The sequence below is a fragment of the Lissotriton vulgaris genome, chromosome 4_1 (assembly GCF_964263255.1).
Source record: "Lissotriton vulgaris chromosome 4_1, aLisVul1.2, whole genome shotgun sequence".
NCBI lineage: Eukaryota > Metazoa > Chordata > Amphibia > Caudata > Salamandridae > Lissotriton > Lissotriton vulgaris.
This window is the reverse complement of record NC_141691.1, coordinates 281,047,443-281,064,607: the sequence shown is the minus strand read 5'-3', so window position 1 is coordinate 281,064,607 and position 17,165 is coordinate 281,047,443. Positions and strand designations below refer to the sequence as shown.

Sequence of the window (17,165 nt, the reverse complement as noted above, 5' to 3'; positions counted from 1 at the left end):
ACTTGCTCACATCTTCTTTTATATTTCCATTTAAAAACACACACACTAACATTTAAAAAGATCATACTTTATTTAAAAAGGCGGCACAGCCCTGTATTGGTATTTTTCGTAACTACTTGCAGAGTCGGTGAGTGGGTAATTTGCGCTGCTGCTGCCTTTGTTGGATGTGGTAGCCGTTTCTCAACAGGAAACAGACTTAAGGGGCTGATTAGGATGGAGGATTCTCCACATCCTCCAGGCCGGCGGAAGCCACCGCCGGCCTGGAGGATGCAGAGAATCCTCTGCAGACCCACCAAGACCCACCGCCACATTAGGATGGCTGGTGGGTCCTGGTTTCCGTCCGCAGCTTTTCCTCCGCGGTTGGCTTACAACCGCGGCAGAAAAGCACTAATATGATGACGGTGTCTCTCAGACACCGTCAGCCAGATTAGGATGTGCTTGGAAACATGCTTTTCTGCTGCAGCTTTTCCGCCTTGGAAAAGCATGTGTAACTTCACTGCGGGGGCCCGTTGCGGGCTCCCTAGGTGAAGGGGGTTGGGGGGTAGTCATGGGGGGTACCTATGGTACCCCCCTGCATTTGTATGCAGTAAGCGACAGGCACTGGGTGGTGCCTGCCACTTTCTACATACAAATGCAATGCGTGCATTTTTAACAGTGCTGCGGGTGCAGCTTGAAGCTCCACCCGCCGCAATGTTAAAAATAGAGGATGTGACCGCCACCCTGGTGGTCACATCCTAATCTGCACAGAGGGAACGCCGCATCCCATGCGAACGTTCCCTCCTACTCAGGGGTCGCGGACGGACTCAAGTCCGTCCGCGATTGTAATGACCCCCATAGTTTCTACTACCGAGTTGTCAACTTGCTCAAATCTTCTTTTAAATATAATTTTTCAAACCTGAAATATTATGCATTCAAAGTCATGCAAAAAGTTATGGCTGTTTGGAAGGAACCAGTGAAAGGACGCCTGGAAGCAATAGTGTTGAGCATAAATTTGTATGATTCCTTTTTTTGTTCACTAAAAACACAACAATGGATAGTTGATTATGTTGATTTCTATAACATGTAAACATGTACATCCAAAATAGATGTGAGCTTGTTCTACACTGGTAAAGAAATTTCAAACATCCCAAACATCCCAAACATCCCAATGGCAGGACTATGGAAAGCATCTAAATGTACAGCACTGCTTCCCAAAAAGAAATGCTTACTGTGTCATTTTCCATCTGTAAAATGTAAGATCTGTCAATAGTAAAGAAACATGTTCTCAGTGAAGTGAAATGAGTTATTGTGATACATTGAAACTATTTCACAACTTCTTTACTATTGTTTGTTTTTACACTGTTTGTGGTCCTCACGCTCAATATTTTGAGCTACACTGCAACTATTTTCACAACTTCTTTACTGTAATATCGAGGTATGTGGTGCTCACGTAAAATATTTTGTGATACCTTGAAACTATTTTTGAAACTTGTTTACCGTAATATCAGTGTTTGAGGTGGTAACAGAAAATAAATGTGATACAATGAACACATGTTGTTACTGTAATATCGGCATATGTGGTGATTCATATGAAATGTATTAAATATTTATCTTGGAAATGAAGCAACAATATCTTGTACTTGAGTATATATTATTTTGAAAATATTCGAAAAATAAATACAATACATGCATGTGTCACTATGTATTGTGTCAAGTGCTTTATTTAGGATATACAGGAATATGTTACCTTTGAATGTCATGACATACAAACCAAGACAAGATAGAACACTGCAACTCAAGCGCATTACATAATGGTACAAAGCATGTCATTGGAATGTTGGGCATTAGGATGGCATACAGAGCTCACATATTAAGTGATTTCAGAAACGTGTTACTTTTTCGATGGTAAGGGTTGGTAAGGTCTTTCTAAGAAGATTTGCATATTTAAAAGGGGAAAGTAAGAGGTGAAGAACAGAGGTAGGAAGTTACATCTCAGGAAGCAATAATGGATGAAAAGGGTGGTCCAAGATCTACATGTGCAATGGCCAGTGGAGACGTTTTGAGGGCGGGTACACTCAAGGTGTTCTATAATGCGCAATATGCGGTGGCGGTACCACCACGCAGAGTGGGCAAGGGCAGATGAAATGATGGATTGTATGTCGTTGGACTATGATGACAATACACTGTAGGAGTTCCACGGTCAAGTGCAGAGATTTAATACTTAAGACATAGCAAAGGAGGTGGCAACAAGGGCCAGGAGGGTCCAAGAGTGGTGGAGACTGGGTTTCTTAACTTGTGTCCTACCTACTGTGTTGCAAGCTTAAAACATTGACGACAGCAGCGCTTTACTTTGACTCCCCCATTACGTTGTCAATTAGGGTAGAGGGAGGGAATGGAAAGGAGTAAACTACATGCCTACAGATGTACTGCTATGTTCAGGACACTGGATCAAGAACTGAATAACCAAAGTCAGATACAAAAGAAGATACACAAAAGAAGGCTTTACAAAAGATACACAAAGGAAAGCTGCACAAATAGAACGGCAGATCTTGTACACAAACTGGTAAGTCAGCAAAAGAACAAGAAGGCTAAGAACACTGCAAAGTTTGCTACGCTGTGGAACTCACTGTGATGAGAGGTAGAAAGATACTGTAAATAAATCAAATAAAGAAAAAGTAAAAAAGATACATGGATGACAAAGACACTGGGGTAAAACTCTGTTGCCGAACACAGAAAGGATTTTGCAGAAATTATATGTTCAAGGCGCTACAAAGAGGGTACACAAACACCATCACCCTAGTCAGCAAGCAGTGTCCTTCAGGAGCCTGGGAGGTGGCGGACCCCAGGGCCATTAAAGGCTCCGGGACGGGGACCGCGCAGCCCCTCGCCCAACATTCAAAAGCCCCGGGTGGGAGGTCCCCGGGGTTGGGGGGTCCGTCACGGACCCCCCTATTTTAAATATTACTCCCCAGTGGAGGTAGCAGTCCCGGGAGAGTGTGTGGGGGGGCTCAACTTTGACTTTAAAAAAAATAAATAAAATTAAAAAGCCCCGGGGGGTGGTGGTCCCCGGGGCTGAAGGGGGGCGTGAGCCCACCCATACTTCAAAATAAAGCCCTGAGGGGTGGTGATCCCTGGGGCTCAGGGGCCTAACAGGCCTCCCATTATGGAAAGAAATTGCCCCCGGGATTTGGCCCCCGGGGGGGGGGCTAATTAAGAATATAGCGGACTTTGAGGTTTTTTTCTTTTTCACCTAAGGATCCATGTAGGACACCCTGAGCAAGCCTAGGGGGTCAGGATGTTTCTACCCTGCCCCCTTTTCTTATTTTTCATTTTTGTTTTACTGTTTTCTTGTGACTCGGTTCTGCCGAGGCACAAGATGGCTGCCAACACTTCCTGGTTTGGAGTGTTGACAGACAGTTGACAGCCAATCAGCATGCAGCTCGTGCCCGTAATTGTACGGTTTTCGGTACGCTTACCGTACGTGTATGTTTTTCGTCTATAGATACATCTATGATTTTACTTTTGATTTTCCCAGGAACTACTGAACGGATTTACACCATTTAACAAAAAGGATAATCTGCGAACCGAACCCTACCTTTTTGCCAAATTTGGTGTAATTCCGTTCAGCCGTTCGGGCTGTAGCCCTGGCTAAAGGTCCTATAGAAAATTGCATGGGGAAAACACATTTTAGAACCCCCTATTTTCTCGGCTCCCGCTTCACGAATCACCCCCAAACTTTCAGGGAAAAACTGGGGGTCCCAAAATGTGCAGTTTTCCATAGGGACCTTTAGCCAGGGCTACAGCCTGATCAGCTGAACGGAATTACAAACTAATCTGAAGCCTGAAGGCACAGCCATTACAGCCCCTGACCGTCACCACAAAGCCATTACTGTGCTTATGCCTTTATCTTGCGTGTTAAATGTATAGTAGTTGTAAAAGCAGCGTGTTAAAGCCATATGCGTGCTAATGAACTTGTGGTGACGGTCACACATGGTTTTGACGGCGTTGTAATGGCTGTTTCCCCCAGGACACTGCAGGAACCGGGTCTGGGCGTGGCGGACTCCAAGGCATCAGGCAGTGGGCCACGCAGCCTCCCTCACACAATATAGAAATGCCATGGGGTGGTCGTTTTCGTGGTTGGAGGGGCGTCATTGAGGCCCACACAGTTAATTTTGTAGGGGGGTAAGTTTGCAAGCGAAAATGTCACAAGAGGTTTGTAAATGTGGTACACATTGTTTTGTTTTACTTTGATTTCCTTTCTATGTTGTAGTCCATCCAGGAAAATGTATAACTTATTATACAGCCAGAACTTTTCAACCCTACTGTCAAACATCTTACTATAGTACTTCAAATTTTAAATATTATTTTTGTTGTGGTTCGTCCCCCCTCCCCCCCAAAAAAAGTATAAAGTTTTTTTATTAACTTTTATTAAAATAACAACAACTGTAAACGTAACTTAAAGATAACATAATAAACAGCTAGAAAAATAACTTTAATAAAACAGTATTATAAATAAATTGTGTTGTGGACTCCAAAAGATGTTGGGTAGGTAATTTGCAAAACAAAAAAGAAAAAAAGAGTTTTAGATTATGTAGATGTGACTAAATAAGGTGAAGCATTACAAGTGAAGGTAACACTACAATTTTACGTGTGCAGTGTGCCTAGTACATTTAACTTCTGTTATAGTCCCGCATTCAAGTTGTGTCTATATGGAAGTGCCTACTGCGTTACTGACACAAAAGTCGCACAACGGGATTGTAAATACGCCGATTTATTTCTAATTCATTGCAATGGAGGCATTGTATATCTAGGTGCTGTACTTACCTTGTATAAACACTGCGGCCACCAGAGTTCACAACTTCAATTCAACTCAGCTTCTACATGTCAAAGTAGACAGCAGTGTCTATAACTTTAAAAGAGAAAGAGAAATGATGTCACGGAGAGTGAGAGAGAGAAAGAGAGAGAAAACAACATTAAAACTGTCTTGCAGAGTCTGGGGTTGAGATTGTTTCTTGAAAAGTCAGATGGAGATTTACATGCTCCTTGTGCCACTTTTCCCATGTTAATAGTGACACAAAAGTGGCGCAATAAGCTTGTAGATCTGTTTTTCAGACTGTTGTAACCTATCTGTTGTCAGTGCTTGGAGGTAATTATACATTTCTACACAGTCGAGCTGCTGCACACTACCCACTCTCTCTTTTCACAAATGTTTTGTTGTTGTTTCGGAAACAAAATTCTTTGCTCACTTTGTGCCATTGGTGTGATTGAAAGAGGGTGTTCTACGTGTCGAAGAAGCCTTCAGTGTAACCAAGAGAGTTCACCACTTCAACTCAGATAAGGTTTTATACAGCAGACTGGAGATAGCAGGGTCCAAAACTTAAAAAAAGAAAGAGATACGATATGATAGAGTAAGAAAAAGAAAGAGAGAAAAAAGGACATTAAAACGTGGGAGAGACATACACAACAGGGGGGGGGGGACTGAAGCCAGAGGCGCAACCACAGTCACAAATATGGTGGGGGGCTAGAAAAATATTTCAGGGGGGGGGCTTAACTTCAAGCAAAAAGAAGAGTGGAGCTGCAGGGGCTGTAAGCGGAGGGACATCAAAGCCTCATTAACAAGCAAAAATGTCCTTAAAAGACCTGTGAAGTACTCAGGTGCGACTGTGTGTGTGGGCCCAGGAAGCTATCCCATCCTAGCTGAATTCCTGTTAGCCCAATGTGTGTTTTGCGCGCCTGCTGCATACTACATATTCTTTCCTTTCACAGATAACTTGTCGTTCTTTCAGAAACAAGCTTCTTTGCTCACCTTGTGCCATTGCTGTAGTCCTTGTTACATAATCCATTCTGAAGGTCTACATCTAAAAGATATTAAAAGAAAGATGTTATGATTGGTAATTGCTACTATATTAATTTAGAGTTAGATAACATTGCGCTTTTATACACGTTCCTTCTCACATTTCTACAAACTGTTTGTATTGGTAATATTCCGGACATTTCAGCAAATATAAAAACGTTCCTGCTGTTGGGAAAAAATATGTATACATGTAAATTAATACACTATATACACGTGCGTTCGTCTGAAATACTAAGTCGCATTTTTGTAGTAGTATGCTACAACCCTTTGACTCCTTCCGATGCGTACTCAAGTCTGACTGCTCACATTTTTGTGGAAAAGACACCTTCTTCATGATGTAGTTCCGATCTCCAACAAAGAAGCCTCATATATGGTGCCGATTCTTGATATCTCTATGGCTAATGACATGCTCCTGCTCCCATCATCCTCATCGCAGGTTCTTCACCCAATCAGTGCTTCGGGCACCACTAACTCAGTGACCAAAGAAGCTACACATGTAGTAGTGCACCCCTTATTGGGAACAACTCTAAAATGGCGTACAAAACGTGCGCTCCGTCTTTTTGATACATAGGGTCACATGTGTAGTGACGAATGCGCTGGATGGGTGTTGTGTGGTTGTATACCAGCCATGAGGGAGTGTGTGTCGATATGACAACTAGACCTGCAACTAAGAAATCACTAAAATGGAAATCTGGGCCTTGTACTGTTGTTGTTGTGTTTTCCTGATAGCGTAAGCACAGTAGGCTGTATTAACTTTTTCAGTCTCAATTAATTTTCCAACTCCCCCAGGGGCTTTTGAATGTTTGGAGAGGGGTCAATATTTGTGCTGACTTTTCTCCTTAAGCGTGCAGTACTATATTGTTTTATAAAATGTATAACTCTTCAAACCATCTTTGCTCTTACGACGTACAGCCGCGATTTCCGTAATTGCTTTTAAAAGTAATATATGCTTATTTAAAGTTTTAAAAAACTATTTTGATGATTATCCCAGATAATGTCTTCCCTTAATATGTACATTAAATACATAAATATATGTTTTTGAACAATTAGAAACTTTCACGCCGTACGCGTACGGGGCGCAGTACATGACGTCACGCAGAAATGTTATTTATTATTTATTTCTTTTTAACGCGGGGTACGCGTTTTGGGCGAAAAAGAAAAAAAGGCATAGACCGCTTTATTGTTAATTAGCCTCCGGGTGGGCCAAATCCCGGGGGCAATATTTTTTTTGATAATGGGGGGCCCAGAGGGTCCCCCCTACGCTGGGATCGCTACCCCCTGGGATCTTTAACTATATGTATGCAGGGGGCTCATGGCACCCCGGAGTTCCGGGGACCGCTGCCCCACCTCCCGGGGCCTCTTTTTATTAAAAAAAACTGTGTAAGGGGGTTGTAAATGTGGTATTTTGCTGTCCTTTCTGTCTTGTAGAGGATGCAGGGGAAATATAATGTGTTTTTTGTACAGCCAGTACCTTCCTGCCTGTTACCATGGTACCAGTTCATGGATCACTTACGTGAGTACAGAGGTTCGAAGTTCACCACAATATGTTGCTAATTGAAATAGTTACTGTGCTGGAGATTTATATTTATTTTTTTCATAGGACTGTTAGTCGTAGAAGGAGTCAGTGGAAAAGTTTTGTAAGCGATTCATTCCTGTTCAGGGAGTATTAGGGTAACGTGTTCCAAGCTGGACTTTACGAAGCTTAATGTTCATTGGCTGTGAAGTATTAAAAGTAGAAGTTTTGGCAGTCATTCCTTGCTCTTCTGTGGAACAACATGGACATTTTATTGGCTAAAGTGTTCCGAGCACAAGTTTGCTCCTTATTGGGTGGGAACGGTTCACTGTTGTCAGTGATATTGTGATGCATTTTCCAAAGGAGTATGGGGAAAGAAAGTAGTAGAGGGCAGGTTAGGAACACTATTAACTCTGTGCAGTGCCCATAAGGTGGTGGAGAGGGATTATGAGGGAAACAACTTTTTTATATGCTTCAGGGTCATTTATATAATTGCCATGTGGTGTATAAATCACGGTGGAAAAATGACAGTGTCTTGCGCTGTTTTTTTAATCAAGTTTGTAGGTGACATACTTCTTAGGATTACTATTTACTTATAATGTGGTGTTTACTTTCCTGATGGGGAGGTGTGGTTGCGCAGCAAAAAAATCAGTCCAAGTTTGAAACAGTTTTTATTAAGCAAATACAAATAAACTTTGTTCAGAAACTGTCACTGTATATATGAAAGGGGTGACAATTAAAAATGGAATTCAATAAAATATCAGTTAAGCATGGCTATAAACTTCTTTTTTTGTGCTACAGTTTGTAACAGTGTTGCCCCAAATTCTTGATGATGTAAGAGGGCATCAATTACTTTTAGATAAAGTAGAACAGAAGTGCTACAACAAACACTCCCGCACTACATTATCTCAGATCAAGAGAACAAGTAAAAAACAGTTAAATACAATTCAGTAACGTGCTGTTGTAGTGCTTAGAGGTTGCAGACTGTTCCTCTAATAAATCACATACTCACTAAATAATATATATGATGGTACTCTTATAATATAAAGTACAGGTCCTATATATTCTTTAGGAAGAAGGGGATTAGGAACCTTAAATAAGAATAGAAATTAGAAAATAACATTCAGAAATGTAGGGTTTATTAAATATATAAAGTAACAAAGTATGCATGATAGCTATATTATTTTGTTCTGCTGTTTCATAAAATATATTTCTTGAAAAAAATATCTGATCAAATACTTTTTAATATTTGAAAGTTATATTATAGATGGTGCGGAAAAATCTCCCATTCCTCTTCTGTAGCAATAGGACAATCTATTATAATATAACAGTTGATACCATTATTACAGTAAAAAGAATAGAAAAATAAAGTTATGTATTTAACAGAACATCCACAATGAAATACTTTTGAGTGGTAATTATTTACTGAACTTCTTTTCTCCGGGAGGTGAAAAAGTTTGATCTTCGTGGTGACGGGTCATAAACTCCTCTGAGATCATGCCAGTGAGAATAATAATATGTATATATTTTCACAGCACATGATCACAAGGGGAAAATAGACTGAAAATCGCAAGCCGGTATCGTTGCATAATTATCGTTACTCTTTGTGACGACGGATCGTGAAGTCCACTAAGATCACCAAGACTGTTAATGTTATAATATACATATTAACAGTATGGGGGCTACACAAGATGGCCTCCTCGCCAGCAGGGGATGAGATGGGCATGGCATGGTCGGAGCGGGTGCGCGCGCTAGTGTGCAGCATGAATTCCTTTCATCAGCCAGGGTCCTCTAAAGGGACATGCTCCACCTTCCTCGTGGACGGCCAGAATGTGGGGTCCATCCCAGCCCCTGTGGTGAAGGAGCTGCATGGTTACCCTGAGGTTTTCACCGTACATCAGGATTCCACCACAGGTCCACCTTCGGTGGAGCTCAACACAAAGCTATCGTCCTAAGATCTGTGCTCAGCAGCGGTCCACCAGGTTCTGGAGGACCTGAGAAGCAAGAACCTTTGTCAAACACTGAGAGAGTGGCGAGATGAGCGCTACGAAGTGATGCCCCAGTTCTCTGACCTCTCTCTAATGAACATGGAGCGCGCTGCAACCGCCCTGTTTGGGGTGAAACAGTATGGAGTTCACGTTAATGGCTATTTTCAGTGTGGAACTGAGCTTTTTATGTGGATTGCCAGAAGGTCGCAGAACAAACCTACGTACCCAGGCCTGTTGGACAACATGGCAGCCGGGGGCATCTCCACTGGGATGGGAATCAAAGAGACTATGATCAAAGAATGCCAGGAGGAAGTGTGTATCCCAGAAACCATTGCAGCCAGAGCTAAGCCAGTCGGATCTGTCAGCTACACCTATGAGAGTGTGAAGGGCGTTTACTCTGAGTGCCAGTTCGTGTTTGACCTAGAGTTGCCCCAGGACTTTGTGCCCAGAGTGGGAGATGGAGAAGTGCAGGAATTCTACCTGTGGCCCCTGGAAAATGTGAAAGAGACCATAGCAACCACCGACTTCAAACCCAACTGTGCCTTGGTGGTACTCGACTTCCTGATACGACATGGATTCATTGACCCTGACCAAGACGCATATTACCTGGAGTTAGTTAAAGGCCTCCACCGGGTGCTGTGAGCAAGGAGAAGGTGCAGCCAGGAGTCCTTCCTGACACATCTTCAGAGGGGGGAGTCCTCCTAGAAGGCAAAGCTCTGGGAGCTACAGAAAGGAAAAGGACAAACCGAGCTATGGGGGCTGGATTAGGAGGCCGGAAGTGGAAGCTGTGCTTTTTCACTGGGGCATTGAACTCTGGGGGGGGTCAGCCAATCAAATCCAACAGTAGGGAGGTGGCATGCCAGTGTATTTCAAACCAAACCCTTATGGAACTGGTGGTAAGGGCTATGGTCGTATATGGATGTGTATATGCTTCTAAAATCCTTGACTATCAAACGCCAGCAAACGAAGAACAAACAAAGCAAAGTGGCCAGGGTGATGAAGCCAGATTTCTTTTTTTACAATACTAAATATTAACAGTATGTGATCTCTAGGGGAAAACACAATAGCAAGTGGAAGATGTTGACGTTAATTGTAATTGTTTAGGGTTTGCGTCGACGGGTCACCAACACCTCCCAAGCTAAGTACATTGTCAATATTATAATATAAAAACTCACTATATATAAGGTGAAAGGAGCCAGAAAAGGAGCAATGTTTGTTATAATCTATCTGTTTCTAAAAACAAGATGCTGACATTACAGAGAAAAAGCAAAACACTTGCAATACATTTTTTTTTCTACATATAAATGTTTAAATATTGATAAATAGCCCCAAATTATAACTAAGTACTATGCCTATGCCATATTGAAACAACTTACAACTCCGGAATATGTTTGTTGACGCAAAAAGAGAATCTGATGTTAGAAAACGGAACCTGCAACATAGATTGGCGACTCAGAAATAACTCGAGAAAACGAAACTAACTGCACAGTAGGTGTGGTATATATAATTTTTGGTTGTGTAGTAGTCTACGGAAGGAAGCTGTGGGTCCACCTATTTAGATGGCACGTTTTGAAGTTTACACGTGCTCACATTTTAATTGTTTTTTTTTCTGCACGTCTTCGGAAAAGTTAGAAACTGTGAAGCTGTAAAAGTTTTGATTTCGATCGTAACACGTATAAGGTATTATTATCTACATACGTTGGAGAGTTTAAAAAGTGTTACTCAGTAAAATGTGTTCTTTGAATTTTCATGATTAAAAACAAGTAAGTAGCAGACATCAAAAAAATCGTTTTCATTAGAAGAAAAAAAAAGATTAATATTTGTTATTATTATGCTAGCATTGGTAAATCGAAAACCTACCCTCTGAAAGGTGTGCTGGCGCTTCAGGCGTTGGGAAGATTAATAAATAATAAATGACTTTTTCTATGCACCTGCAACTTACTCCAAACATTCTGCTACTGCTATTTTAGTATTGTAGTGAGCCATACAGCAGTATGTGTTTATCTATACACTGTTTTAAAAGTGAAGCAGTTATACATTCAGCTCGACATTCTCCTTAGACAACTGTAATCATCCAGTCAGTATCTAAGTAGTCATAGAGCAAAGAAGGCCTTAGGCTATGGACTGTTTTAAACTCTTATAGACTATGTTTGCAGTGTTCTATGCACCTGCAAACTCTCAGTCTCTATCCTTACACTTCCAGCAAAAACTCTGTCACTCCTGTTATACTTTTGTAGTGACTCTTTGCTCAGTGTGTACTAATCCATTCACTAGATTAAAACACTAATGGGTAGATGTACAATAACTGCCATATCCCCAGGGGTATGCCAGTTATTGTGCACTATTACATCATCACTTTGGATGTGCCGTATTTAGAATGCGGTGCACTATGGGGCAAAAATGGTACAGATATGTGATGTATCTGTGCCGTGAAGGCGGCGCATTGCTTATGTTGCGTTGCAAGTGCAACACATTTCTAGCAATGCTCGGGGCTCTATGCTCACAATGATGAGTCAATACTTTCACCTGCTTCGAGCAAGTGAAGTGTTTTGACGCAGCATGAGTTCAAAAGTGACAAAGTGAAATCTTGTATATTTAACTCCCGCTTCAAATCATTATAGACTATGCATTCACTGTTGTAAACAGCAGCAAACTTGCCTTTTATATGTTTAATTACCCAGTGTGTATTGTTACACTTTCACCAAACACTCTTACGCTACTGTTTCAGTATTTTAGTGAACCATTGTTGTAAAAGTAAACCTGCTATACATTCAGCCACACACTCTCCTTGCAGAATTGTAATCATTCAGCCAGTACCCAAGTACTCATGGTGGAAAGTGTGCCTTAGGGCATGGACTGCTTCAAACACCTATAGAGTATGCATGCAGTGTTCTAGTGTTTTAGTTGTGTAATGACTCATTCATCGGTATGTAGTAATCCATTCACTACATTAAAACACTAATGGGCTCATAAACAATAACTGGCATATCCACAGGAATATGCCAGCTGCTGTGCACCGTGCACCGTGACAGCACCACCATGGATGCGCCGTACTTACAATGTGGTGCACCATGGGACAAAAACGGCACAGATATGTGATGTATCGGTGCGGTAAAGGTGGTGCATTGTTTGAGTTATGTTGCAACGCATCTCCAGCAATGCTCTGGGGGCCCTATGCTCAGAATGTTGTGTCAATCATTACACCTACTTCAAGCTAGTGCAGGGTTTTGACAAAGCATGAGCCCAAAAGTGACAAAGTGAAATCTTATAGATTTCACTCAGCCACTTTTAGGAGGTGTTTCTGCGCCGGAACGTCCCCCCCCCCCATGTAGGAATGTCTTCTTCTGGTACAGGGAGTTACAATGTGATGCAACTCCCAGATACGTCACATTCTAAATACCACACACCATGGGGCATCTTTTGCACCACCGCTGCATCAGAAAAGTGATGCAACGGCGGTGTAATAAAGGCAAAAGGGGGTTGTAAATCTGCCCCTAACAAACACTTACAAAATCACCCAGGCAGTTTCACTAGCAAGGCATTCTTTTTGAATTTACTTTTGTTATTATTTTACATTAAAACTATGAAATAATGTCATCAGGGAAGTCATTTGAGATGTCATCAGTGATGTCATGAGTGATGTCACTGACCATGTCATGGGTGATGTATTATGTAACAACATCAGCAGTGCATTGCAGGCGCGCAAGTTATAGTTAGCTGAGCTAACTATGACGGAGGAATTTTAAAGGTTTTGTATGAGAGAAATGTTCAGCTAACTATAACATGTGTGAAATGTGTGCATGGTTTTTTAAATGCTAAGTCCTAAATATAACGTGTGTGAAACCTATGGTTTTTTAAATGAATTTGCCAGGTTTTTTAAATGCTATTTCCTAACTATAACGTGTGTGAAACCTAGGGTTTTTTCAGTGAATTTCAAAGGTTTTGTGAATGATATTTTATAAATGTATTATTTTTATGTCATTCTTTTTATACTCATTTCTTATATTTTTAATATAAATATGTATATGTAATTACGTTTTTTAGATTATATTTCATATTCAGATTATAAAATAATAACAAAACTAAATTGCAAAGTAATTTTGGGATTAATTACTGCTTGACTTCGGTTGCAAGTATAACACAGCTCCAGCAATGCTCTGGAGCCCTATGCTCACAAAGCTGTATCAATCCTTACACCTGCTTCAAGCATATGCAATGTTTTGACGCAGCATAAGCTCAAAAGTGACTGAATGAAATGTTAGGAGGTGTTGCTGCACCCCCTTCTGCATAGGAAAGACTCTTCTGGCGCAGGACTTTACAATGTAATGCATCCCCTAGATGCGTCACATTTTAATAGCACACACCATGGCACAACCACTGTCTCACAAAAGTGACGCAACGGCTGTGTAAATGAGGCAAAAGGGGATTATAAATCTGCCCCTAATACATACAAATTCACGCAGGCAGCAGCGCAAATTGAAGCATAGACTTCTAACATATTTATGTACATATATTACATTCAAGTGCTTTGGACATACTACAGTATACTATAGGTAAACACCTTATAGATTTCTGCTGTAGAAAAAAAATTAAATTGTAAATTGATACTTGTATAGCGCACTACTCACCCGCAAGGGTCTCAAGGCGCTTGTACGAATACCGCTGTGGAACCCGTCCTGGCTTTCCCAGTGAGGCGTCCACTCCTGGGAACCCCCAGGGTGAAGGCCGGGCATCCTTAGCATTGTGGGGGCCGTTGCGGAGATTAAGCAAACTATTGCCCAGATTTGCAGAGTGGGATTCTATGATTAGAATAGGCACTGAGGCGAGAATGATCAGGTCCGAGGAATTTTTGAGCCCAAGACCCGCCGAGGCTTTGAATTGAACCCTGGTCCCAGGCTAGACCTCTGCATCAGGGTCTGCCGCACTAACCATTGAGCCACACTTCTCCACTAGCACTTCCTTATACTCCTGCACTATCATATTCTCCATAAACTAGTAATATATTCATTCATTCATTTATCAAACACACATTCATTCTGACAAACTTTTACACACTAACATAGAAATATAGTTCTTTCTTTGACCATTGAAGCTACTTCTAAAAAAATTGTTTTTTATCGTTTTTTTAGGTTTTTTTGTGTTTTCTGAACAAATTCCAAGCGGAACAAAAGAATAAAACAAAATAACAACTAATGTCGGTGACAGGAATGCTCCTGCATCCTGCATTTCATTAGGTTCATAGACTGTTCCCAATAAAACAAAAGTTGATCGCAATAAATGCATAGAATTTTAACTTTAGCTAAGTCAGAATCAATTTGTGGGTGTGGACTGCTTGCTCAAAATGCTGCCGCAGCAGTTGATGTGCTTGGTGTAGCAGCAAGTAGGTTCCCGTGCAAAGTGCGCCTTGCAGCTGGAGCAAAGTTGTTGGGGTGCAAGTTCTTCACTTGTCGCACCCTATTTGATGTCCCAAAGAAGTATTTTTCACATGAAACACCCCTTGAAAGAGTTGTTTCATAAATTTTACAGGTTACTTTTGGAGCATTAACCTTTTATTGTCCTTCTGGAAAAGTACAAAACTTCCAAATTAGAGCTTCTTCCCTCTTCTTTGGAGGATCTTCAGGAATGAAAGCTCCCCCTGAAGAACGACTGGAACATGAGTCCATTGCTCTTATTATTGTGATCTTCCTTCTATTTGAGAAGATTCTCAGATGAAATACTTCTTCTTAGAAACTCAAAGTAGAATAATTATAATGGTACGGAACTTTCAACAGTCACAATAGGAAAAGTTACGAACCAATCAGTCACATGGCTTTGCGTACGCTTATGATGCGCTTGCACAGCTCTTTCAATACGAGTACACATCATGTTCTACTGTAATTTGTGTAATTGTTTTTAAAAGTAATATATGATTGTTACAAGTATTAAAAAAATTCATAGTTATCCTAAATGTCTGCCCTTAGTATGTTCATTAAATACATAAATAAATGTTTTAAAGCAAGTAGAAACATTGCTGCCTTTCACGTACAGAACACCGTACATGACGTCACACCAAAGCTTTAATGCAACGCGTAACATCAAAGCATATTCGTACCATATGGGCGGGTTCACGCTGAGTATGATACACAGTACAAACTATGGTGCGATCACCCTCTCAGTGACAAATCAGACCTCAGGGCGCGCTGAGTACAATGATTAGAAGTGCTGACTCATTGCAGATCCGTTTCTGGGCCTGCCTCTGCGTACATTATAACACCGCCCCATCTCTCTCTGTTGTTGTTAGTGCACACACTCATACTTGCACATGCGCGATGCACGCCCGCCCACACTACCCACATGCCACCACCTAGCATGCTTCCTATCACTAACCCTGCAAACTAATACATTAGCCAATGGGATGTCCCCCAGGACAGTCATTCTTGCAGACCGCAAAAACGCTACCAATCACAGCCCTCAGCTTGATTTGGTCAGAAACCACGGTTTCCATATAATGCGGGCACTGACGTGAGCACACTCTCTTTTGCCTGCCTGTGCTGCTGTGACAAACAAAGTGTCGTCAGCAACTTTACTACGAACTGATTGCTCGAGCGGAGGAGGACTCCTGACACTCGACGTGTTGTCACTGCTGCTGCCGCCGCCCAGCCACAATACCATAGGCGCAGAGGCGGCGCCGCCCGCATGCAAAATACCCCAGACTCAGTGAAACCACAGCCTTTGAAGACACAATAAAAGACAACAGAAGCAAAGATAAGAGAAGACGTCACAGCGTCAGCCTCCACTGTAAATTTTATATCCATAATACTAGTTTTTTTCTCCTTCATATGGCTTTCCTACCCCTCAATGGTTTTAAACTGTATGCACATAGTTTAAAAGTTTCTTTCTGCATCACAACTTGCTCAACACCTCTATTTTTTTTTATAAATTGTTCGTCCATGAATTTCTGTGTACTACTTCTATAGTACACCACGCGCTCAGACCTCTATTATTAATTGTGCGAGCATGATGGTATTTTTTTTTCTGCGTCACGAGGCTGTCCCAAGCCTCTTTTTTTATAAATTCAGCATACATTTATTTCTTTTTCATATTTCTCTACTACGCAACGTGCTCAGGCCTCGATTATTCATTGTACGTAAATGATGGTATTTTTTTTTCTGTCACAATGCCCTCCCAGGCCTGTATGATGATTGACCTTCTTTTGTTGATCCTAATATTTCTTTCAGTGTCACGGAGCACTCCCAGTCGTATTTTTGAAGAGTCTCACGTGCTTTGGAATCTGTTCTTTTTATTGTATGTACATGATAGTATTCTTTTCTACATCACGTGACCCTCCTACTCCTAAACGGTTTCAAAGTGTTATTACATTATTGAAATGTTTCTTTATAAGTCACGAGGTCCTATACACCTCAATTTTTTATAAATTGTGCGCGCATACATTTCTGTGTTGTATTTCTGTACTACGCCACGTGCTCATGCCTCCATTAATAATTGTGCGTGCATGATGGTATTTTTTTTTCTGCATCACGAGGCCCTTCCGGGCCTGCATTCATATTGATCTTCCTTTGTTGATCCTAATATTTCCTTCTGTGTCACGGAGTACTCCCACTCTTTTTTTTAATGAACTGAGCGTGCATGAATTTCTATGTCATATTTTTGAAGAGTCTCACGTGCTTTGGAATCTCTTCTTTTTATGTATGTGCATGATGGGATTCTTTTCTACATCACGTGACCCTCCTACCCCTCAATGGTTTCAAAGTGTGCGTACATAATTGAAATGTTTCTTTATAAGTCACGAGGTCCTATACACCTCTAATTTTTATAAAGTGTGCGTGCATAC

The 17,165-nt window shown here is 41.3% G+C and overlaps 1 protein-coding gene across 1 annotated transcript; it reads left to right on the top strand.

Annotated features, from left to right (window-relative positions):
* The first annotated feature begins 9,032 nt into the window (after positions 1–9,032).
* On the top strand, positions 9,033–10,359 carry LOC147718656 (uncharacterized). Its single transcript, XM_086966758.1, has one exon. The coding sequence runs from the start codon at positions 9,401–9,403 to the stop codon at positions 9,974–9,976; it is 576 nt and encodes a 191-aa protein (XP_086822884.1). The 5' UTR covers positions 9,033–9,400; the 3' UTR covers positions 9,977–10,359.
* Positions 10,360–17,165: the final 6,806 nt, after the last annotated feature.